The 26,584-nt window shown below is 39.6% G+C and overlaps 1 protein-coding gene across 8 annotated transcripts in view; it reads right to left on the reverse strand.

Moving 5' to 3' along the window:
* DMD (dystrophin) overlaps window positions 1-26,584 on the reverse strand; it is a 4,177,531-nt gene that overhangs the window by 3,113,535 nt on the left and 1,037,412 nt on the right. For all 8 annotated transcript variants that reach the window (XM_075336500.1, XM_075336497.1, XM_075336505.1 and 5 more), the window contains exon 7: window positions 16,314-16,432. In XM_075336500.1, the coding sequence (XP_075192615.1) occupies window positions 16,314-16,432 (119 nt within the window). The remainder of the gene's footprint in view (window positions 1-16,313; window positions 16,433-26,584) is intronic.

Consider the following 26,584-nt stretch of genomic DNA (forward strand, 5'->3'; position numbering starts at 1 on the left):
CTTTATTCATTATATAGTGGAATGCATTGAGAACAATAAAACATCAAAATGATCAATGAAAATCAAAATTAATATCTCATAGACATTTGGATTTGGAATGATACTCAAAGTAAAAGTGGAAAATCAAATTACAGGCTGATCACAATACAGTGGAAATGCCTCCAGACAAGGAAATGAGGCTAAGTACTCTGTGTGTGGCCTCCATATGCTGTAAAACCTCTCTAAATTGCCTGTGCATCCTCTTGATGATACAGCAGATGTTCTCCTGAGCAATCTTCTTCCAGACCTGGATTACATAATCAGTCAACTCCTTGACATCTGTGGTGCAACGTGGAATTGGTGGATGGAATATGACAAGATGTCCCAGTTATGCTTTATTGGATTCAGGTCTGGGGAATGGGAAGGCCAGTCAATAGCATCAATGCCTTCATCATGCAGGAACTGCTGACACACTTAAGCCACATGAGGCCTAGCATTTTCATGCATCAGAAGGAACCTATGACCCTCTGCACCTGCATATGGTTCGACAATGAATCTAAGGATATCATTCCAGTACCTTATGGCAGTCAGGCTATCTCTGGCTAGTACATGGAGGGCTGTGCGGCACTCCAAAGAAATGTCTCTCCACACCATTACTGACCTACTGCCAAATCGGTCATGCTGAAGGATGTTGCAGGCAGCAGAAAATTCTCCACAGTGTCTACAGACTCTGCCATGTCTGTGATGTGCTCAGTGTGAACCTGCTCTTATTCATGAAGAGCACACGGCGCCAATGTATAATCTGCCAATCTTGTTCTCTGTGAAATGCCAATTGCCCTGCACGGTGTTGGGCTGTAAGCACTCATATCACCTTCATGGACTGTTTGAGACAATACATAGATATGAGTGGCCTACTGGAGGTCATTTTGCAGTGCTTTGACACGGTTTCTCCTGTTCTTCCTTGCACAGCGGAGGAGATAGCAGTCCTGCTACTCTGTTGTTGCCCTCCTATAACCCCTCAATGTCTCTTAGTGTACTGACCTGTCTCTTGGTATCTGCTCCATGCTCTGGAAACTGTGTTGACAGACACAATTACCCTTCTTGCCCGAGCTCACAATGATGTGCCACCCTGAATGAGCTGCACTACCTGAGCAACTTCTGTGGATTGAAGACACCGCTTCATGCTACCTCTAGGGGTGAGAACAATGACAAAATGCAAAAGTGACCAAAGCAACAGCCAAAAAGGATGAGAACTGAGAATTGGTCTGTGGTCAACACCTGTAGAATCACTCCTTTATAGGGGGTGTATTACTAATTGCCTATCATTTCTACCTGTTGTCACTTTGCACAACAGCAGGAAAATTTTTTTCCTTTACATAGGATTGATTTGATCATCTCTAGTAGTTGCAGATGGAATACTTGAGATAAATAACAATCAGGTAACTTAAGCGGGCTTTACATAGAAAATAAAAGAGCGGGCAGCACTCTGCAGGTAGCTTCAGACAGCTTTATTTTTCGATGCTGACAGGTGTAACAGACATGAGGGAGTGGAGGGAGGGGAGCACAAGGACGACGGTACCGTTTCGCACCTCTAGGGGCGCTTTCACGGGTCCATACCCGTCCATAGTATGGACCCATGAAAGCGCCCCTAGAGGTGCGAAACGGTACCGTCGTCCTCGTGCTCCCCTCCCTCCACTCCCTCATGTCTGTTACACCTGTCAGCATCGAAAAATAAAGCTGTCTGAAGCTACCTGCAGAGTGCTGCCCGCTCTTTTATTTTCTATGAATTGATGGCTTCGTCTGGGCAATAGCACCACGGTTGAGACAGCAGCTTCCATCATACCAGGAATTTTTTCAGGATTGTGCCCAATGTCACAAAGCAACAACCACACTGCTTAGTGGTGAAACGGGATCATCTCACTACCTCTTGAAAGGGTAAGCAGTGCTGTGCACTTTTCCTTCTATGTTATTTCAAATTCATAAGCGGGCTTTACACGCTACGATTTCGCTACAGCGATCTCGTTGGGGTCACGGATTTTGTGACTCACATCCGGCCGCTGTAGCGATGTCGTATCGTGTGACTCCTAGGAGCGATTTTGGATCGTTGCAAAAACGTCCAAAATCGCTCCTCGTTGACATGGGGGTCCACTGCCATTTATCGCTGCTGTCGCAGGGGCGAAGTTGTTCCTCGTTCCTGCGGCAGTGCACATCGCTGTGTGTGACACCGCAGGAACGAGGATCATCTCCTTACCTGCCTCTGACCACAATGCGGAAGGAAGGAGGTGGGCGGGATGTTACGTCCCGCTCATCTCCGCCCCTCCGCTTTCATTGGGCAGTTGCTTAGTGACGTCGCTCTGATGCCGAACGGACCGCCCCCTTCGAAAGGAGGCGGTACGCCAGTCACAGCGACGTCGCTATGCAGGTAAGTATGTGTGACGGGGGTGCCGGATTTTGTGCGCGACGGGCAGTGATATGCCTGTTTCGCACAAACGATGGGGGTGGGTCGCAAGCTAGCGATATCGGGCCGAATATCGCAGCATGTAAAGCCACCCTTACTCACAAAGACAATGTGGTGACCAGCACCAGAACATTTCTCAGATATGTCCAAGCACAAGTATCTGTAGCAGCAAAGCTTATAGTTCAATAGCGCATTAATTGTCAGGAATGAACCAGATAGTTATTTCAGATTGTTGAATAGCTGACTGTTTACTAGATTAATTATTAGACAGCAATGTGAGTGGATAATAAAGCAAAGTGTTGTAAAACTATACATTCAGAATACTCAGACAGCACAAGGCTGCCTGAGCTGGCCTTAAAAAGGCTTGGGTGATGATGTCAGAGGTGTTTGCGGGGTTATTAAGTTATGTTCACACAAGAAAAATGATTTTTCTTAAGACATTTCTTAAGAAATTTCTTGAGAGTGAAGGATTAGCGCACCTGCGTTAAAAAACGTACCAATAACGCAGGTGCGTTTTTGGTGCGTTTTTGGTGCGTTTTTTTTCAGGTTGGTCCCTGCGTTTTTTAATGCCTTTACAGCAATAAAGCATGTTGAAAATGTAAAAAAAAAAATAGATAATACAGAGATAGATAGATGATAGATAGATAAAGGGATAGATGGATTGATAGATAGATATAGATAGATAATAGATATTTAGGGGAATAGATAGTTAGATAGATAATAGAGGAATAGATAAATATAGATAGATATAGATAGATAGAGTTAGATAGATATTTAGGGGAGTAGATAGATAGATAGAAAGAGATAGATAATAGAATAGATATTTAGGGGAATAGATAGATAGATAGATAGATAGATAGATAGATATAGATAGATATAGATAGATAATAGATAGATATTTAGTGGAATAGATAGATAGATAGATAGATAAATAGATATAGATAGATAAAAGCTATTTAGGGGAATAGATAGATAGATATAGAAAGATAGATAGATAATAGATAGAGATAGATAGATAGATAATAGAGGGATAGATAGATAGATAATAGAGGGATAGATAGATAGATAGACAGATAGATAGACAGATAGATAGACAGACAGACAGAAAGACAGACAGACAGATAGATAGATAGATAGATAGATAGATAGATAGACATACAGACAGATAGACAGATAGGTAGATAGATAGATAGATAATAGAGGAATAGATAGATAGATAGATAATAGAAGGATAGATAGATAGATAGATAGATAGACAGATAGATAGATAAATAGACAGACAGATAGATAGATAGATAGATAGATAGATAGATAATAGAGGGATAGATATTCCAGCTTTATTTATGATGTTTCCCCCCACACACACTGCATTTCTCGCGGCCGGTAATGTGCTCATATGTTACATAGTTACTTAGGCTGAATTTATCTACTTCAACCTTCCTCCACCAATTATATATTTTGTCAGTAAATCATTTATAAATGACAATGTTGTGTATACTGAGGAAATCATCCAGCCCTTTTTTAAAAGTTGTTCTAGTGTCAGCCTTTGCTTTTTTGTGGTAGGGCATTGCACAATCTGACTACTCTAACTATAAAGAATCCTTTCCTATTTAGCTGTCATAATCGCCTTTCTTCCACTCGCCTTTCTTCCACTCGCAGTGAATGCCCCCTGATCCTTGGTGTTGTCTTTGGAGAGAATAAGCCATGTGCCAGTCCTTTGTATTGACCACACATGTATTTATACACATAAATGAGATCTCCTCTGAGACGTCTTTTTTTCTAAGCTAAACATATCTAACTTTTTCAGCCTCTCATCATATGGGAGGTCTTCCATTACTATTGCAATAATCTAGCTGCCCACCTTTGAACTGACTCTAAGTTCTGATGCTGCAGATACAAATGTACCATGATAATACTGTAGCCCAAAAAGCAAAAACTATATTTTTCCATTCTATAAAGGGAATCTGTCAGCAAGTGCTTGCTATGTAATCTGAAAACAGCAGAAGATAGAGGCTGACACATAGAGTTCAAAGATGTGTCATTTATTACCCTGCCTGCTGTTTAGTCATAGTGAATGCTTCATCACCAGGAATAATGATTGCCTGGACTATACTAGTCTAACCATGCCCTCTCCCCAACTGATTGGCAGCTCTCGGTGTATAGATTTTGTACATAGAGAGTTTGATGTGGGTGGGTTCATTTTATGAGCTCTCCTGCATTGCTAAATCTAAAAACTCACATTAGGATTATGTCACAAATGCTACACCCAGTAAGCTAATTAATACATTGCTGGAATAAAGGTCTCTTTTCTTACATTATGCTGCTCTCAGATAAGTTGGCTAAAACCTGCTGAAGAGTCCCTTTAAGGACTTAAGGATATCATACAAATAATATACTTTTTTTCAATTGAATTGTCATCTATTGGAATAAAATATACAGAAATATAACATTCTTACATTTGGAAACCAACAACAAACTGGAGTCTGTGTTTACAATAGAAAAGTTTAATGACCAGTCATTTGCATATGATGAATCATTGATGAATTTCTCATACTCTGAAGGGGTTGTAAAACCTGTCAGTAGCTTTGCCTTTTGTAATATATGGTCTATGTTGATCGTTTGCATATTTGGTCTGTAGTGACAATAACACAGGCCTACAGTCTTTTTTTTATTACAACAAGAATAGTAAATTGTCAAGGGATCAACAAATTATAATGTACTAAAAAGCCAACTAAATAGGACATTGTCATCTCAGTTTCCTTATAAGAAAAAAATGTATGTAGATAGGGGAGAGAATTTATTATCACTACCGCTGTGACTTCGAGCATTAAAATTATATATGAACTAATTTAAAAATGGTAGTTCTGATATAACATAAATAATATAGGACTTCAAGTGTGCTGCATTATTAAGGAGTCTCAGTAAGCGGAGTATGAAGCCTGCCGTTTGAGAAGTGAATGATCAAACTGTTACATTTTCTTAAAACATTTAGTGGCTGATGTTTGTATTGTGAGCTTCAGATTAAATATCACAGGCTTGATTTGATAGACATGTTCCCACCGGTGTTTAACTTCTGTGTACAAAAGGGAACAACTGATGCTCAACTACAACATGACAAGAGCATCAACAATACAGCAACTAATAAAAGGAAGAATATAATGAAATAAAAAATAAGAGTAAAAATGTCCCATTGTTGCTTTTATGCAAAAAACATGCCCAAAATGCATACAACATAAGCATTCCTTTACTACAATCCACTTCTAACATAATATTGACTCTAATTTATATAATTAACCTTCTTAAGATAAAGTTAATGGCATTTCAAAAAAGTCTACAGTCAATCTTCGCGACTGTAGACTTGTGAATCCTCACATTGCGCATAGCATGCACTGTGAGGATTCTCTGGCAGTGGCAGCAAACACTAGGAGTTGTGTGATGTATATGCATACTTCTGGCCACAATTTGACTAGACATTTGCAGATTTACTTAATGCAAGTAAATTCAGAGAGGTCAGAAGTATGCATATTTCATACTTGTGGTCACATGACCGCTCAGTCTTGCCACCAGCACTGGAGAATCCTCATAATGCACTTTGTGTGCATTAGGAGGATTCACAAGTCTGCTGTCACATAGAGTGACATCAGACTTTTTTGAAAAGACTGGATAAACCCTTTAACTCCTTCAGGACCTTGGACATACTGGTATCCAAGGTTGTGTCACTGCCTTTGATTCTAGCTCGCATGCCTAGACCACATCTTTTCATGCACTTGTCCTCTGTTCTGAGGCAACATGTGCGTCTAACAGTCGTGGGTGGATCATAGATCTGCCCGCAGCTGTTAAACAGTTAAATCCAGCTGTTACTCTCTGACAATGGGATTTAACATGCACAGGCGAGGAGCACATCATTGCGGCGCTCCTATCGGCAGCCCCATGATATGATTGCGGGGAAACACTGGGTTGTTAAGAGAGGCAGGGGTCAGCTGATAACCCCTGTCACTGTCATTATGAACTTCCTGTGGCCACCAACTGTGAGCCGGCATTAATAAATGGTGATTTCTGCTGTACAGAGCATTGTTGAAACACTGTTCTGTAAAGCACAAGACATCGGATGATATCAGCTTCAAGTCCCCTAAGAGGACTCGTAAATTCAATATACAGTGAGAAAAAAGTTTAAAAAATATGAACCCCACACAAAAGTTCAAATCAGACCCCTTTTGCCCCATTAAAATAAAACAATAAAAAATACACACATTTGGTATCAATGCATTCAGAAATGTTTTACATATAAATAAATCCAATCGATAAAGGAAAAAATAAAAACGCTAAGTTACATTTTTGTGGCCACCTCTAACAGTACTACACAAGCAAAAGGGGTCCATATCTCAATAATAGAGATGCACAACTTTATAAAAACAAAAAAAGTGATAGATTCTCTTCAAATTGTTGAAGGAATCATTTAAGTATTGAATGTTTGACACATTATTTAAGTTAAAATAAAAAATTACATGTAAAACATGTCGTACTAGAAAAGAAAAAAGTAAAGGATCTAAGTACAGTACATCAAAAAGTGAGTACACCCCACACATTTTTGTTAATATTTTATTATATATTTTCATGGGACAACACTGAAGAGAGGACACATTAATACAGTGTAGAGTAGTCAGTGGACGGCTTGTATAACAGTGTAAATTTGGGGTGCCCTTGAAATATTATACAGCTAATAATGTCTAAACCGCTGGCAACAGAAGTGAATACATCCCCAAGGGAAATTAGCCAAATTGTGGCCAAAGTGTAAGTAATTTCTGTGTCCACCATAATTTTTAAGCACTGCCTTAACTCTTTTGGCATAGAGTTCACTAGAGCGTCACAGGAGCCACTTGAATCCTCTTCCTCTCTACCATGTTGACAGAAAAATAAAAAAAAGATGTGGCTCTTGGAAGAAGAGGAGAAAAAAAATGAAACATGAAAAATCACCAGGCGTGATGGGGTTAAGTACTTTATAGCAGAGGGTAGATTTTTTTTCTTGGTTGACACTTAGCTTATGGCTTCCAGTAATGTTTTCAGGGAAAGTTTGTGTTGTGTTATTGGGATCTGTCCATATGAGGAAATATTAAAATTCATGGTATTATGTATTTAGGATTTTGTATATATTGGGCAAAAAAAGAGTAAATGATATTTAATACCTAGTGTATACTTTTTAGGGGTCTGATTTGTTGGTTTTGCATTATTCCATTCCACAGCTACTATTATGGTAGGACTCTGTTTGTGGATATTAATTTTAAATATTGGATGAGCCATAAATAGATACACCCTGATAAAAAAAATAAAGTTGAATTCAAAATGTTAGCTTTGCAGATGGCCGCCATGGGTATCATCTCAGCCTCAAATGTTTTGCCCCTCCCATGTACTAAAATGCCACAAATGGTAGGGTGTATCCATACTTATGGCCCACCCTGTAGTATATTCTCTGTGAATAAGTTATAAGATATTTCTGCCTATAAGAGCACAAACCTAAATGCTACTGTTTCCTTGAGACTAGTGTTTTCTTTCTTTCATTTTTGTCTTTCCTTGTGTGAGACAGACCCATTTCTCTTTGTATGCAATCATTTTAACCCCTTCACGATTTTGGATGCACTGGTACAACCTAGGTCAAGTCCCTTGCTTTGATACGGGCTTTCCCTGCACGTCTGCGGTTCTGATCAGCTGACATGTGCCTCTAACAGCCACGGGGGATCTATATAGCAGTAACAATTGGATAATCACAGCTGCAAGTTCCCCGAAGGAATTAGTAAAAACAGTAAAAAGTAGAAAAGGTTATTAATTATATAAAAAAATTAAAAAACACAAAAAGTTCAAATCCCCCTTTTGCCCCATTGAAAATAAAACAATAATAAAAAAAAAAATAAAACCCCACATATTTGGTATCTCTGAGTTGAGAAATGTCCAATTTATCAAAATATGAAATAAATTAATCTGATCAGTAAACAGTGTAGAAAGAAAAATAATTGCAAATTACTTTGGCCGCCAGAACATTGCAATAACATACAATTGGAGGTAATAAAATATTATGTCTACTCAAAAATTAAATTAACAAAAACATCAGCTCAGTGTGCAGGAAAAAAATGTTATGGGTCTTGGAAAATAGACCAAAAAGCGAATTTTTTAAAAAAAATTTTTACAATTTTTTTTATTTTTTTTATCATTTAAATTAAAAAAAAACTAGACATAATTAGTATCTACAAATTCATACTAAGGTGGAGAATCATATACCAAGGCAATTTTATCATATAGTGAGCACAATAAATAAAAAAAATTGTGGAATTGCACTGTATTATGCAATTTCACTGCACTTGAAATTTTTCCCATTTTCCAGTACACTATATGATAAAACGAAAGGTGTTATTCAAAAGTACAACTCGTATTGCAAAAAAAAAAAAAAATCCCTCGTATGGCAGTATTGGTGGAAAAGTAAAAAAAAAATATTGCTCTTGGAAGAAGGGGAGGAAAAAAGGAAAGTGCAAAAATAGAAAATCGAAAGGTGGTGAAGGGGTTAATCAAGGCTAACAGTACTACACAAGCAAAAGGGGTCCATATCTCAATAATAGAGATGCACAACTTTATAAAAACAAAAAAAGTGATAGATTCTCTTTAAATTGTTGAAGGAATCATTTAAGTATTGAATGTTTGACACATTTTTTAAGTTAAAATAAAAAATTACATGTAAAACATGTCGTACTAGAAAAGAAAAAAGTAAAGGATCTAAGTACAGTACATCAAAAAGTGAGTACACCCCTCACATTTTTGTTAATATTTTATTATATATTTTCATGGGACAACACTGAAGAGAGGACACATTAATACAGTGTAGAGTAGTCAGTGGACGGCTTGTATAACAGTGTAAATTTGGGGTGCCCTTGAAATATTATACAGCTAATAATGTCTAAACCGCTGGCAACAGAAGTGAATACATCCCCAAGGGAAATTAGCCAAATTGTGGCCAAAGTGTAAGTAATTTCTGTGTCCACCATAATTTTTAAGCACTGCCTTAACTCTTTTGGCATAGAGTTCACTAGAGCGTCACAGGAGCCACTTGAATCCTCTTCCTCTCTACCATGATGACATCAAGGAGCTTTGGACCCAATTTGGGCATTTTCATTTAGGGGTGTACTCAATTTTGTTGCCAGTGGCTGTGTGTTGATTTATTTAGAGGGCACACCAAATTTATAAATTTGAATTTTAAAATATGATGGGAGTATTCCCTTTTCTGATATACTGTATACTAGCGTAGTTATCATTTACAATGAGGGAGCAACAGGCAGTAATGCAGAGCCCTCACATGTCTGTTTCCTAATATAGGTAGAGGGGGGGAATAATTGTTTGATATCCTGCCTATTTTGCAAGTTTTCCCACCTACAAAGAATGGAGATGTCTGAATTTTTTCTTGTAGGTACACTTCAACTGTGACAGACAGAATCCCCCCAAAAATCCAGAAAATCATATTGTATGATTTTTAAATAATTAATTTGCATTTTATTGCATTAAATACGTATTTTATCACCTACCAACCTTCAAGAATTCTGGCTCTCACAGACATTAGTTTTTCTCTGCCCTGTATTAACTGCACCTGATTAAACTTGTTACCTGTATAAAGGACACCTGTCCACACAATCACATTACAACCTCTCCACCATGGCCAAGACCAAGGAGCTAAGGACACCAGGGACTAAATACCTGCAAAAGGCTAGGCTGGGCTACAGTACAATAGGCAAGCAGCTTGGTGAGAAGGCAACAAGTGTTGGCACAATTATTAGGAACTTTAAGAAACACAAGATGACTGTCAATCTTATTCAGCCTGGGGCTCCATGTAAAACCTTGCCTTGTAGGGTAAGGATGATTTTGAGAAAGGTCTGGAGTCAGGCAAGAAATACACATGAGAGGAACTGGTCAATGACCTGAAGAGAGCTGGGACCATAGTTTCAAAGAATATTTTTACTAACACACTACACCCTGTATAGCACAAAGGTCCCCCTGCTCATGCCATCATGTGCCCAGGGCCATTTGAATTTTGCCAATAACCATCTAGATGATCCAGAGGAGAAATGGGAGAAATTCATGTGGTCAGATGAGACCACAATAGAACTTTTTGGTATCAACTACATTCATCGTGTTTGGAAAAATAAGAAGGATAAGTACAGCCCCAAGAGCACCATCCCAAACATGAAGCCTGTCAGTGGAAACAGTATACCTTGTGGGTGCTTTACTGCAAAAGGGACAGGATACTGGCATTGTATTGAAAGGAGGACGGATTATGTGATGTATCGTAAGATTTTGGCCAAAAACATCTTTCCCTCAATAAGAGCATATAAGATGGGTTGTGGCTGGGTCTTCAAGCATGGTAATGACCTAAAATGCACAGCCAGGGCTACTAAGGAGTGGCTTCAAAATAAGCCTTTTAAGGGTCCTGGATTGGCCTAGCCAGTCTAGAGATCTGAACCCAATAGAAAATCTTTTCAGGTAGCTGAATCGTAATGTTGCCCAGTGAGAGCCCTGAAACCTGAAAGATCTGGAAAAGATCTGTATGGAGAAATGGGCCAAAATCTTTGCTGTAGTTTGTGCAAACTTCATCAAGAACTACAGGAAACGTTTGATCTTTGTTATTGCAAACAAATGTTTTGTAGCAAATATTAAGTTCTGTTTTTCTATTGTATCAAATACTTATTTCATGCAATAAAATGCAAATTAAATGTTATACAATGTGGTTTTCTGAATTTTTTAAATTCTGTCGAAGTGTACCTATGATAAAATTACAGATCTCTCCGTTCTTTGTAGGTGGGCAAACTTGGAAACTCAGCAGTGTGTCAAATACTTATTTTCCACACTGCATGTCCACATGTAAAGTATTTGGTACAGAGATTTCTACACCATTTTTGAAACTCTTGGCATGAAAAAAACAGCAGCAAAAATGTGCATTTTTACTACGTTTTGATGAATATTTGATACATTTTTACAGCGCCTTTTAATGCAGATTTTTTCTATATATTACAAAAGGTGAAATCTGCAACATGAATGCTGAATGCTGAATGAATTGACAAGTAGCAGGCTTAAATCTGCAAATAAAAAATTCTTAACATGTGTATGATACTTCAGGATTCTTATTGACTTTGCTGGCATCAGTAAACCCTTCAGGTATTATGACAAATCTACATTAAAATCTGTATCTAAATCATGACAAATCTGCATCGTGTGCACACAGCCTAATTATATTTTTTCAAACTTATCTGCTAATTATCTAATAAAAGATGGTGTCTATTGACCTGCAAAGTTAATGAAAATCAAAATTAAAACACAACTCCTGAGGTTTTTTTTATTTAGTGCTCAGTGACCCTTTAAATCTAAGGCACTTGCCCCGGGTTTTATGCTTATCCTGCAGTGCTTTCCTGCTTTTTTTTTTTAGCTCCGCTCTAGCGGCAACATCTTGTGGCTGTCAGTTCTGACTGTCCAAAAGTCAGAAGTTAAATCACAAGCACTTAATACAACTCTATGAGAACCAGAATGAGGCTCCCATAGATTTGTATTCATTTATGACCTCCTACTCACTTCATGAAACACCGCAGCGCATAGGCAGGTAACAAATCACCATACACCAACAGGAGAGGCAAGAATAGAAGATAAAACCACCAGAAGGTGAGAATAAGTCAGGGGTCAGGGGACTTGTATTTAGAGCTACACTAAAAAAACGTTTGAGTGGTGCTATAAGAAAGGGATTTCAACATACATGCTCTTTAAAATATACCAGCTGTACTCCAGCTTTTATTGGAAACACTATTATGTTTATGTATGTAATATTTTTAAATGTGTAATTGAAGATGATGTGGATGGAGCAATACTTGCTTTAAGTGGAACAGAAAGAAAGGTAATAATTTCAATCTGAGATGTGATAGAAAGAAATAGGCAGCACAGCACAACACCCATATGGGAAGTAATTCCTTAGTTCAAGGCCTTAGAACAAGAGCTCAACAATACCATAAAGAAGAACCTGAGCACTCAATCGGTTAGCAGGGAATGCTAGAAATAGCCTTATTCACTGAACATACAAGCTTGTGAGGCTGCAAGCCAAATATGATTGCTGAGGCCTTTCATCCATTTAATAAGGTGACTGAAATACAGTATATGTTTTTGGTGCACTTGTCTGATAAGTGACTTTCATAATCCTTCAACAATCTGCTGTAATATCAAGGGAGATACCGTGAGATAATTAAAAGCAGGTTAAATTTACCTTCAGCACCTTCAGAGGGTAAATAAATTGCAGTATGTTTTTCATATCAATGGGCTATCCCTGTAATAAATGGCCATGTGAATTTTTGCAGTAACGTCTTTTGTTAGTTATGCCTCATTGCACATTTTATCATGATGATTAGAGATAACTGGACCAGTGGATTTTAAATATAGCTCTGTTTTGAACCCATACATGACCCAAACCTCATTGAAAGTCACTGAATGGAGAGTTTGTCTGTCATGTCCCCACCGGAGTCCACTCCTGCGATTCTGCTTCGGTCACCAGGCGATGGCCTATTCCCGCCATGGACAAAGCTAGTGATAGGGGAGGAGTCGATGCCAGTGGCTCTGGTGGGCGCAGGCTCTGCCCATCCACTTAGCTGGGTGTCACTGGGACCTGCAGTACCATTGGCTGACTATGGTGGCATGTGTCTTCCAGCTGAAGTTACCATCTTACAGGTACAACCAATGGGAAGACACCACACCTTTCTAATTCCCCTTCTTGTCTGTTGGTCCCTGCCAAATATACTTTTGTAGTACCCTTGTCTCTGGTTCTCGCCCTGTTTTGTAATTTGATCCCTGTGTTTTGACCCCTGCTTGCTCTCTCACTATTCTCCTGCCTGCTGTTTTTTTACCTCACTGCTATCTCAGCCTGATTTCCTGACCATGCTCTTGTCTGACGATTTTGTCCCATTTACCCCCAATGTGAGCCACTCAAACACTGCAAGTGGCTCAAACTGGGCCGAGCACAAAGCATACCTGACCACAGTAATGCTTGCTCGATTGGTTTGCATACATAGAGCACTCTAACTCTAAACTCGAACAGTGATTTTTTGGCAAAGTCTTGGTTTGGTATGAATACCGAACTTTAAGGGTCTGGTCCGCCAATCTCTGCTCATGATGTCAGAACATGGTTTTCCATAATTGATCACATGGGGCAAGAAAGGTCAGATTGTAATGACAACAGAACATGTGCTAAGGCCTTGCTTGCCTTTCATGGACCTATATAGAGATAACAACAGGGTAGACAACTTTGGGCACGTAAAATACCTCCAAAATTTAATTTTCTAGATTCTGTGAAATTTTGGATATTCAAAAATTATTCAATTTCCTTATCCCCAACCCCTTCACGACCGAGGATGTTCCGGTACATCCTAAACCATGAAAGGGGAATCACCACCAGCTGCTGCAGTGAGCCGGTGCAGATCCCTGCACATATCAGCTGATTTCAACAGCTAACATGTGTGCCTCGCAGGCGCAGGTGGATCCGCAATACACCCGCACCTGCTAACCCCTTAGATTGTGCCGTCAAAATGTGACAGCACAATTTAAATGCCCGCAGCAGGGAACGTGTCTTTATTCACTGTCATCAGGGGCCCAGTGACATGATCACGTGGAGCCGATTGTTGCCATGGAAACACAGGGTCATGTGATGACTCCTGTGCTATTATGACTCACTTTCTGTAAGAGCCGGCAGAGCAGCCGCTATTACAAGAGATGAGTATTTCTGCTGATCTGAGGTGTGCAGCTCTGATCCACAGAAATTAATGAGCGATCAGACTGCTGATCCTTATAGTCCCCTAGGGGGACTATAAAAATAAAGAAAAAGCAAACAAAAGTTTTAAAAAATTAAAAAACCTTAAAGTTCAAATCATCCACCATTCACCCCATTGAAAATTAAAGGGTTAAAAAACTAAAATATATACACATATTTGGTATTGCCGCTTTCAGAAATGCCTGATCTATGAAAATATAAAATCAATTAACCTGACCTGTAAATGACGTAGCGGCAAAAAAAATCTAAACTCCAAAATTATGTTTTTTGGTCATTACAAATTTTGCGCAAAATGTAATATAACAGGCGATCAAAACGTAACATCTGTGGAGAAATGATTCCATTAAAAATGTCAGCTCAAGATGCAAAAAATAAGCCATCACTGAGTCTCATATTCTGAAAAATGAGAACACCACGGGTCGCAGAATATGGCACAAAATGTGCGCTTTTTTGGGACAAACGTCTGAAATTTTTTAACCCCTTAGATAAAAGTAAACATATATATGTTTGGTGTCTACAAACTTGTACCTACCTGAGGCATCACACCAACACATCAGCTTTACCATATAGTGAACATGGTGAGTAAAATATCCCAAAAACCATCACTTTTTTCAATTTTTTTCTGCACTTGGAATTTTTTTGCCATTTTCTAGTGCACTATATAGTAAAACTTTTTCCAGGTACAACTTGTCCTACACAAAACAAGGCATCATATTGCAATATTGACAGAAAAATAAAAAAGTTACGGCTCTCGGAAAAAGGGGAGCAAAAAAAAAAAAATGAAAAATGGAAATGCATTAGAATTGTTTCAAAATAGTACTTTCCTATATTTAACAACATATTGCAACAAGAATAATGCAGGTGTCATACGGTACGATCTATCGTGCAATTGCACGAGTGATCGTACCTGGCCCCGTCGTTTGTGCGTCACGGGCAAATTGCTGCCCGTGTCGCACAAAGTCGTTAAACCGCCGTGACACATACTTACCTGCCGGACGACCTCGCTGTGTGTGGCAAACATCCTCTTCCTGAAGAGGGAGGGACGTTTGGCGCCACAACGACGTCACACAGCCGCCAGACAATAGAAGCGGAGGGGTGGAGATGAGCGGAACGTAAACATCCCGCCCACCTCCTTCCTTCCGCATAGCCGGCAGGTGCCGCGAGATGCAGGGAAGCTGTGTTCATCGTTCCGGGGGTGTCACACGGAGCGACGTATGCTACCCCAGGTACAATGAACAACCGGCACCATGAAGAATAAACAATTTTTTAAAAATAAGCGACGTGTACACGACTCACGATTTGTGACCAATTCTGCGTCGTTCAGAGGTGTCACATGAGACGATGCCGTGAACGATGCCGGATGTGCATCACGAAAACTGTGACCCCGATGATGCATCGCACGATAGCTCGTCTCATGTGATGCCCGCATAAGTGTCCACAGTAGTTCACAGCAAATGCAAGAGACAGCATATTTCCAAATATCTTCTATACACCTAGAATAGACCCAATATTTGTATTATGGGTTAAGCTTTTTCTTCCTTCTCAATACTAAGTGACAGATTGCATACTGCAAAGTGTAGAAACTTGACTGGTAGACTGTCCCTGCAGCCAAATTACTTTTGCCTACTTCGGAAGATATATAATTTTCCAAGATTGTTAGACTTCAAACTCCCTCTGTGATCAACCTTTAGCAATTTTGAAATAATAAATGTAGCATTGTTCTTGCTATATATTATTTGCAGAGAATAGTTTGAGAAGTTGGGTTCACAGAGGATTCTCTTGTGTTGCCTGTGTGAATGATTACAAATTATTTGCAAATTACACATGTAAAAGAAATAATGCACATTAATTAAGAGTAGAGCTCCTGAAAGCATGTATGTGAATTAACACTAACAAGAGAAAATGACGAATTGGCCTTAGTTTGTCTCACAAGACCTTGTGCAGCATTCATTTTGCATATAAAGTACATTCGGAATAATGCAATTTTTCCACTGGGAAATTTTTTAAGTGCTATTGAAAGTTAAAAGCACAAGTCTGTTTACCTACCATCAGGATCGAGGAGGTTTGCGATTCCCAAGTGTTGCTGGGCAGTGTTGAATGCATGATCCAGCCGTTGAACAGCAGATTGTTGGCAGAGAACATTATTCCACTCAAACAGATCCGGTCTGTAACATAAATTGTTTACTTTTTAGTTTACAAACAAATAACTATAATAGTTCAAAATTGAAATGAGTTATATTCAACCAACAAGTACTTTCCTTCATTATCATCATTAAAGTTTAAAAACCATATACTGTATCAAAACACATTTTTTGGCTGAATTAAAACATGTGGTATATTATAAATGACAATATTATAATGTGATATGCATAGTACCATATCACAATTTTTTGTCATTCACCTCCTTGTATGTGTACATAGCCTTGATATGCATTGACTTCATTCACACTGCAATAGACGCCTATAGTGTTGTTCTCATGCCTACAACAGCAGTTAATTATATAATTTTGATCATTCAATTTATAATATTCAGAAAAGAAGTGATATTGCAGCTTAATCATAGGTACAATAGGTAAATTAATGATAATCATTGTGCTATCCCCCAATTTATATTGCCCTGTTGCTTCAGTGTCTGCCTTGTGGCGGTTCTTTTCTCCTTCACATGCCAAGTTAGTCTGACCAAATGATCATGAATGACAATTTTAATCAGCGTAATGTTTTGATGTTACTGCTGAAGTCATTACTGATTCCTTCAAACTAGAAATGTGTAAATTAATTGAAGTGGAGTTGCATTCTACTCAAATTTGAAAAATTTCGGCATTCACCAAAAAGCAGATTTTTTTTTACAATTCACTTCCTCACAGACTAAACTGAATAGTGGCTGCTGGCTAGAATTTTTTGAATCATAAAAGTTCCTCCACACCTTTCCGGTTTTCATCTCATCTGTTAGATTGCCAGCGGCAGCGGTGAAGTTTCTGAGTTCATTAGACTGAGGTTTCTGGACTTGCTAGGTTTACCATTACAGCATGTGCTCTGACCTTTCTGGGCACATGCAAAGAACTATACCAGGTTAGGAAGCCTGAAAGCTAGGCCTAGAAACTGAGGTCAGAAGATTTAATATCTGCCAACGTGAACCTATAGATTTGACAAAAAAACTTGGGTAGCAGTAAGAAGTGGAGGAACCAGGCACCGCTCATCACCTACCCAATACAATCCTATATGAACAGTTTTCATGAAAAGGGGGGGAACTACAATTCAACATATTCAGAAACAGTGTTCTTATTAGGTGCAAAACACCCCCAATCTCTTACCATTATAAGATCAAACTCCTGATCATATTAGAAAAATGTGATAACACACAATGGAGTTTTTATGAAAGCTCTATTAAGGATATCAAAAATCAACAACACAACAATGTGTGTATAAAGACGTACAAACAATGATAGGCTAAAAAAGAAGTAACCTCACTATGTGGAGATCCAGATATAAATCATACATTTTGCATGAAAAATTATGGCATGATAAATAAATTGTAATCCAAAACTCATTGAGTGAATATACTTATGAGATGCAAGCTCTCAGGTAACCCCCAAGAGTCTAGTAAAACTGGTACAAAGTGAAAAAACCCGCTAACGGTGGACAAGGACCATCATACCCAGCGGAGAGTAGTAAGTACATACCCAGTAGTTGCTTAGACAGGTGGGGAATATCCATGATCGCGGACCCGACGCGCGTTTCAGCTGCCTTTCTCAAGGGCCGCCAAACGTGCCTAAGGCCTGTGACACACATCCGTGCCGCCGGTACGTGTTTGTCATTTTTTACACGTACCGGCGGCACGGAGACACGATCAGCAATGCTACCCTATTGTAGCAGGCACACACACGTAAAACCACACGGAACATGTGTCCGTGTGTGTTTGTACGTGTGTGCGTTTTTCAAAGCGCTGACATGTCAGTGTTTTCTCCCGCAGCACGGGTGTCACACGGCCCGCACCCGTACCACACGGGTGTAGTGTGCATGCGGTCTCGTGTGACACGCGCCAGAGAAAACACACGTGTCAGTGAAAAAAAAAAACATTTACTCACCTTCTCCTGCCCTCCTGTCTCTGCCGCTGCTGCCTCTTGCTGCCGACCGCCGCTCATTATTCTCATTTAATATTCACTTCACTGCCTGGCAGCAGCAGCAGCGGGGAGACGGGAGGGCTGGAGACCGAGGATCAGCACCACGGACAGCAGCGCGGACAGCAGGAAGGACCAGGTGAGTATGTTAATTACCGGTTCTACGTGTGCTATCGCGGATAGCACACGTAGAACACACGTGTCCTGCACGTACCAGAGACACGTACTTACCTGCACGCAACACGCAGGGGAAATACGTGTCTCTGGCACATGCGTGATTTTCACGTGAATATGGCAGAGGCCTAAGAATGTCAAAGTGACATCAATTTATTTGGATAAGAAAAATAGAGTGTAACTGATACTATCCTTATTTAACAACATAGTGCTCTCTACAGACGGTTTAGATTACCATTGTAAAAACACTCAAAAATTATATTTATTGAGGGAAGATACCCGCCCTGCTGCTGTTTTTTTCATAAAGGTCATGTTAAAAATATCCCTATTTGGGAAGTATCAATTTCTTCATTATTTGCTATATAAAGAAGCAATAGCTTTTTCCCAAGCTATTCAAAATTATCCCTTCATTAAGGGTGCAGAAACAGATATGCTGTTTAGAAAGCTTTGTTACAGCAATGGCTTCCCATCTAGGAGTGAAAAATGAGTTTCTTTTTTGGGATTGTCAATATGTTAGTTATGCTCAAAATTATGAAACAATTGCTATGTTTTTTATCAAATCATTTAAAAATGATCCCTTTATTAAGGGAGCAGCATCAGGTTAACTGTTTTCCAAGTGAAGAAAAAATAGCTTCTCAACAAGCCCTGAAAAAAATTACCCTTATTTTAGAAGCAGTTTAAATATGTGTACCCTGAAAAGATATGCTTCCAAGATACACTGGACAAGCACAGAAGATGGCCGTGTGCATCTTAGAAGATTGACAGCAACCACACAGTATAGAATAGAACGGGGCAGGGAAGGAGATGTCTGGCAGTATAGGGCCAGCTCTGGCAGCCTCAGCAGTGGCAGTAGAGTACAACTCTATAAAACACAGCAGGTTTCCAGGAGAATAGTGGCTGGCATAGCTGTCCAATGGCTTTGACACTGACAGAAGAAAATTAGAGCTGGAGCAGCCAAAGAGCTGTATGGCAATGTAAGACCACTGTATGACAATGCGCTTGTAGCAAATTGTGCCAGTTATTACCACTGGTCTAATCTGCTGAGTCAGTCCATTGGACTGTGGCTGAGGGTATATGTCGTAGACAGGACCCAGTCTAGGTATGACAAACCCGACTGTTCAGATGGTGTGTAAAAGTTGCTGCTGCTGCTACTGCTGCTGCCCCAACTACTTGTTGTAGCCTTAGTGCTGACACATGCGTGGAAAGATTTATTATGCTAGGTGCAGAGAGAGGGTCTCAAGATCAGCAGTGCAAGTCATAGAACCCAGTTTATCCTGTCAGATTGACAGTTTGGATGGCCTTTCTGACGTTTGTAAAAATTACATGAATTTTCTTTTATGGCAACTGTCTAAAAGCATGACTATTCAGTATACATCCCTGTGGTTGATGGTAACAATACACCAGTCATTTCAAAAGAATTCCACAACTCTCCATGCTCAACAGGATGAACAAAGGACCAGTCTGTGATAGTTGTCATGGCCAATGTGGTCAATAATTTAACTCTGAATGTCAGCCTCACCCCTGCTTGTCCCAACTCAATGCCCCCTCCACATCCAATTACTGATGCTCCTCCTCCTCTTATTATTCATTCTACTACTACAACTCCTCCACATGCTTCTGCAGGTAACATGTGGATCTACAATAGCCAAAAGGGGTGATGAATATGGCTAAACAGCAAATCTTCTTTCCTTTGTTGCATTAGTAGTCATTTTTTTTTATGACATGAGAGGTATAACATCATTGATGCAGGATTTGTCCCTAATGACAAATTTTATAGCCTCTTTAAAGGGCTTGAAAAGGATATGCATTCCTCATCAGTTTAAACTACTTGTGCATGTGTTCCAACATGTGCAGCATTAACTTTCAGTGAGTTGTAATGTCACAAATTAGACACAATTCTGGTAAAAAAATTCTGTTTTTTTTTTTTCAAATCTAGGAGGGTATGCTTCACCATGAATGGTTGAAATAAGCTCACCCTTTTCTGCCACCTTCTATAAACTGGTGAATTTATTAGGGTAATGCTGCAGGAGTAAATTCAGGATGTGTGTCATGCAGTGAGTGAGAGTTACATTGCCAAACTGTAATTCTGCCAAAATGTTTCAAGCATAATCATTCATGACAATTCCCAAGCTGAAATTAATGGGGTCCAGCCAGTTAGAGTTTTGTTGCTTGATGCATAAAATCAACTTGTTCTCTGTGTGGCTTTTGTCCCTGATGCTGTCAATCTGTAAAACTGCTTTGCAGCAATAACATTTAATTTATCTAAATTAAGGTTGGTATGTCATTTATAATGTCATTGAAGTAAGACGTAGAGGTGAAGGAGAAGATAGAAAGCCACCATGATGGCAATGAAACAGTTACAGCTTTAAGTTGCAAAGGCTTCAACATATTTCCCGGTTGCAGTGGTTCTTCACTGCCATGCAAAACATTCACCCAATGTGCATAGTTTTGCTCCAGATGTTTATGTAGCAGTGCACCTAGAAAGTCAGAGGCAAGTCCAGAGGCTGACTCACATTCTCCTCCATGTGAGCAGCTCATGTTCTCCTGTACTTGAGAGCATAAAGTACTCACCACTTTCTAGGAAAAATAATAGTGACAAGGTGTCTTCCAATGAGGCTGAGAGCCTGCATCATTACCTTGAAATACAGCCAATTCCACCAGGTTGCACAAACTGCACCACCAGCAATTTGGCCAAATGAGAATTTAGTTGGAGCATAAGTGGATGACTTCCAGCAAATCCATGTTACCACCAACATTCAATTTGTGATAGATGTGTGGCCTTGCAACAAAGAAGGAGGAGGGATAATTGAAGTAGTATAAGCAGTACTGAGGGCTGACAACAATGATGATGGCACACACCGAGGATATGTAGCCTGGGTTACAGAAAAATTATCATAAGGATAAGGGGACTGAAGAGAAGTTAAGGTTCACTTTGATGACTGGCCAGCTTTCTTTTCCCAGATAAGTAGGTACAAGTGCTGATGAAGAACCTTTGTTCCCAGTCAATACAAGCCAGAACCTTTATATTGCTTCTGCAGAGCATTCAAATCACCAAGACTCATTTGGCAGCATTGTGCAAAAGAATACTGCCACACAAAATCCCACAGGTATGACTCTTCACTGCCTCGACCAGAGGCTTCAGGTACTATTGGGCTTCCTTTACCAATACATCAGAACAAGCAGATTTTGCTCCAGAGGATCATATAGCCACACATTACATGTGCTGTTTCTTAGCAAAAGCAACATCCTCCTCTTCTAATGATATTACCTCCATGTTACCTCATCTGATTACCGGGTCTTGTACAACAGACAAGCATCATCTTTATAATAGTCATCAGCTGACAGTTGCTTCTGGGTGGAAAATGTTCTAAGCAAGTTGTGGGCTCCCAGATTGGGCTAGTAGCAAAGTAACAATTATTTATGCATTTCTTCATTCATATATACAGTAAAGACCAAATGTTTAGACACACCTTCTCATCTCTAGAACAACAGTTAAGAGGAGAATTTGTGCAGCAGGCCTTTATGGTAAAATAGCTGCTAGGAAACCACTGCTAAGGACAGGCAACAAGCAGAGGCGCTTGTTTGGGCTAAAGAACACAAGGAATGGACATTAGACCAGTGAAAATCTGTGCTTTGGTCTGATGAGTCCAAATTTGAGATCTTTGGATCCAACCACCGTGTCCTTGTAGAAAAGGTGAACGGATGGACTCTACATGCTTGGTTCCCATCGTGAAGCATGGAGGAGGAAGTGTGATAATGTGGGGGTGCTTTGCTGGTGACACTGTTGGGGATTTATTCAAAATTGAAGGCATACAGAACCAGCCTTGTATACAGAACCAACCAGATATATATATATATATATCGCTGATCTGAGCGGCAACATTCTCTAACAGGGAGCCAAGTGCAATGCGAGATTTTCTCGCACTGCACTCATTCGATTTTACGCTCGTGTGAGCATACCCTTATAATGAGTTTATCAATAATTCAGGGGCGTTACACATGATGATGCAGCAACAAAATATAAAAAAAAATACTATTGTAAGTTAAGTAGACAAAAATCAAATAGTATTCCCAGAAATAACTATTTGGATTACTGTTTACCATTGTTATCAGATTGGCTGTTAATACAGTTTATTTGTCATGCTGGTATAGCAGGAGTGGTGACTGTGAACACTGCTTCCTTGTTTTAAGAAAAAAGAGAAGCAATTACGTTTCTTGAAATAACCTCTGCTGAACAAATCTTTAACAGCTCTTTAGAAAAAATAAGTGACAAGAAGGATCTTATAAACTACATGAAAAAATCAATTAAGAGCAGTGACGAAAAAAGAAAATTATCTTTCAGGAGAATAATGAGATTGTTTGTGTTGTCCAAATCACACTGGTACCTTATCTGGTATGGTCATATGAATTGTACTTAAAGTTTCGCTGATTTTAGCTACATGCCAATTGTGCTCAATTCTGTTTACTTCAAGAAAGCTGTGTGCAAATTGACAGATAACCATGTCGTGATGCAGGTGCTCCAACAAATTAAGCATTTCAAAGTTATTAAAACTCCAATTAGCCATTTGTCTCGCTCCTGTGCTTCAACATGACGATTGTGAGTGTAACTAGAGAAATTAAAAGTTGCTAATTTTGTTTGTTGAACCCAAAAACTTAAAATCAGGTGTGCAAGTTTAGTGCTTCCTTAAAGATTTCGAACTTTTGCAAGGATGTAATTCACCTTTAACCCCTTAGTGATGGAGCTAATTTTCACCTTAATGACCAGATCAAATTTTGCAATTCTGACCAGTGTCACTTAATGTGGTTATAACTCTGTAACGCTTCAACGGATCCCAGTGATTCTGAGACTCTTTTTTTGTTACATATTGGTCTTCATGTCAGTACTAAATTTTGGACAATATTTTTTGCGTTTATTTCTGAAAAAAACTGAATTTTGGTGAACATTTTGAAAATTTAGGAATTGTCAAATTTTGAATTTTTATACTGTTAAACCAGAGAGTTCTGTGACACAAAATAGTTAAAAAATTAAATTTCCCACATCTCTTCTTTATATCAGTGCAATTTTTGAAACAACATTTTTTGGGGTTAGGAAGTTATAAGGGTTCAAAGTTCATCAGCAATTTCCCATTATTTCAACAAAATTTACAAAATCTTTTTTAGGGACCACATCCCATTTGAAGTGACTTTGAGAGGCCTAGTTGAAAGAAAATACCCAAAAGTGACACCATTCTAAAAACTGCACCCCTCAAGGTACTCAGAATAACTCCCAAGAAGTTTATTAACCCTTCAGGTGCTTCACAGGAACTAAAGCAATGTGGAATGAAAAATATATATATATTTTACCTAAAAATGTTGCTCCATCACCAATTTATTCACTTTTAGAAGAAGTAACACAACAAAATGGAACCCAAAATTTGTTCCCCAGTTTCTCCTGAGTGCGTTGCTACCCTACATGTGGTCAGAAACCTCTGTTTCGACAAATGGGAGGGCTCAGAACAGAAAGAGCAATATTTGAATTTTGGAAAGCAAATTTGGCTGAAATAGATTGCTGGTACCATGTAAAATGTTGCTTCAGCACCAAATTTCTCACTTTTGCAACAGGTAATGCCAAAAAGTGGACCCAACAGTTTGTTACCCTCTTTCTTATGAGCACGGTGATACCCCACATGTAGTCAGAAACTTCTGTTTGGACCCATGGGAGGGCTTGGTACAAAAGGAGCAATATTTGAATTTTGGAAAGCAAATTTGGCTAAAAAAAGATTGTGGCAAAACATGTTGAATTTTTAGGGCCCCTAAGGTACCTAGACAGCAGATACCCCCCACAACTGACCACTCAAGGAATTTCAGCTAGATGTTTGGTGAGAATTTTGAATCCCCGGAAGCTTCACAGAATTTTATGATGTTGAGCCGTGAAAATAAAAAATAAATGTTTACCACAAAATTGTAACTTCAACCAAGTAGCTTTCTTTGACAAGGGTATCAGGAAAAAATGCACCATAAAATGTATTGAGAAATTCTTCTGAGTTTGCCGATACCTCATATGTGGTGGAAATCAACTGTTTAGGTGCACGGTGTGACTCGGAAGGGAAGGAGCGGCATTTAACTGCAAAATTGGCTGGAATCATTAGCAAATGCCATGTCGCATTTGGAGAGCAGTGGAGCTCCCCCACAAGAGACCCCATTCTGGAAACTAGACCCCTCAAGTATTTTATTCAGGGGTATAGTGAGCATTTTGAACCCACAGTTACTTCACAGAATTTGAAAACCTTAGGTCCTCATATTGAACATTTTTATTTTTTTCACAAAAATGTTGCGTTAGCACCAAATTTCTCACTTTTTCAAGAGGAAACACCAAAAAGTGGACCCCACAGTTTGTTTTTTAATTTCTTATGAGCGCAGGGATACCCCACATGTGGCCAAAAACCTTTGTCTGGACAAATGGGAGAGCTTGGAATGGAAGGAGCACCATTTGAATTTTGGAAAAGCTGAAATAAATTGCGAGCACCATGTCTCATTTGCAGGGCCCCTAGGGTACCTATACAGCAGAAACCCCCCACAAGTGACCCCAATTTGGAAACTAGACCCCTCAAGTATTCTATTCAGGAGTATAGTGAGCATTTTGAACCCCCAGGGACATCACAAAAATGTTGCTCTATCAGCAAATTTCTCACTTTTAGGCTATGTGCCCACGATCCGGCAACACAGTGCTAGACCTCTTGTTGTCCACGGGGGGAATGCAGCTGCCCGTGACCACAAACCAGGTTCGTGCTGCTGGTGACTTTAGCTCTATTCTCGCGGCAGAGAACTCTCATCTCCGCAGCATAAATTGACATACTGCAGCGCCAGATGTCAGTATATGCTGTGGACAAAATAAGCACAGTGGGCACGGGATTTTGAAAAATCCTTCCACTGTGCTTTTACTGTACAACGCATCGTTTTAGACGCAGAGAAAACACAGCGTCCAAAACTCTTGAATCCCTAATCGCGGGCACACAGCCTAAAACACTAGGATGGATGGATGGATGGATGGATGGATGGATAGATAGATAGATAGACAGACAGACATGTCAAACACATATATGATGTCCAACCCCCCTACATATTCTAAGCTGGTACCCTTTAGGGACTTTCATGTACCACTAAAGGGTGCCTAGCCTTGTATTTAGCCAAAAACATAAATAATTTAAAAAAAAAAAAAAACACGTGGGGTCCTCACCATTTTTGATAGCCAGCTAGGGTAAAGCAGATGGCTGCAGCCTGCAAAACACAGCTAGCAGCTTTACCTTGGTTGGGGATCCAATTTGGAGGGCATCCCGGACTATTTTTTATAATTATTTATAAATAAACAATTAAAAAAAAAGTGGGGTCCCCCCAAATTGGTTCATTAGCCAAGGTAAAGCGAAGAGCTGTGGTCTGGTATTCTCAGGGTGGGAAGGTCCACAGCTATTGGCCCTTCCCAGCTTAAAAATAGCAGGCCGCAGCCGCTCCAGAAGTGGCGCATCAATTAGATGCGCCAATACTGGTGCTTTTCCCTGGCTCATCCCATTGCCCTGGTGCGGTGGCATATGGGGTAATAAATGGGGTTGATACCACATGTGTAATGTAACCTGGCATCAAGCCCAGCAGTTTGTGATGTTATGGCATCTATCAGATACCCGACATCTCAACTGTCAGTAATAAAAAAAAGACGACATTTTTTTTTAAAAAACAGTCCCCAAAACATACACTCTTTCACCAATTTATTGTAAAGAAAAAAAAATTGGGTCCCCTGTAATCCATTTTGGAGGTCCCACGATGACTCTGTACCTTCCAGAATATGGGGGGCATGCTCAGGGACCGTATTCCCCATCTTCTAGGAGTGCAGACCCTCCATGTGAGGAGCTTGGGTGCAAAGCATCTGCACCCAGTCTCCCCGGGTCCACAGCGTGCAGCCAGCACAGCTCTCAAAACAGGAAGCTGAACTTACAGCCGCTCTCTGCGCATGCGGCAGCGTTTATTGTGAAGGAGGAGGGATCTCAGGGGATC

This window comes from Anomaloglossus baeobatrachus, chromosome 2 (assembly GCF_048569485.1).
Source record: "Anomaloglossus baeobatrachus isolate aAnoBae1 chromosome 2, aAnoBae1.hap1, whole genome shotgun sequence".
Lineage (NCBI taxonomy): Eukaryota > Metazoa > Chordata > Amphibia > Anura > Aromobatidae > Anomaloglossus > Anomaloglossus baeobatrachus.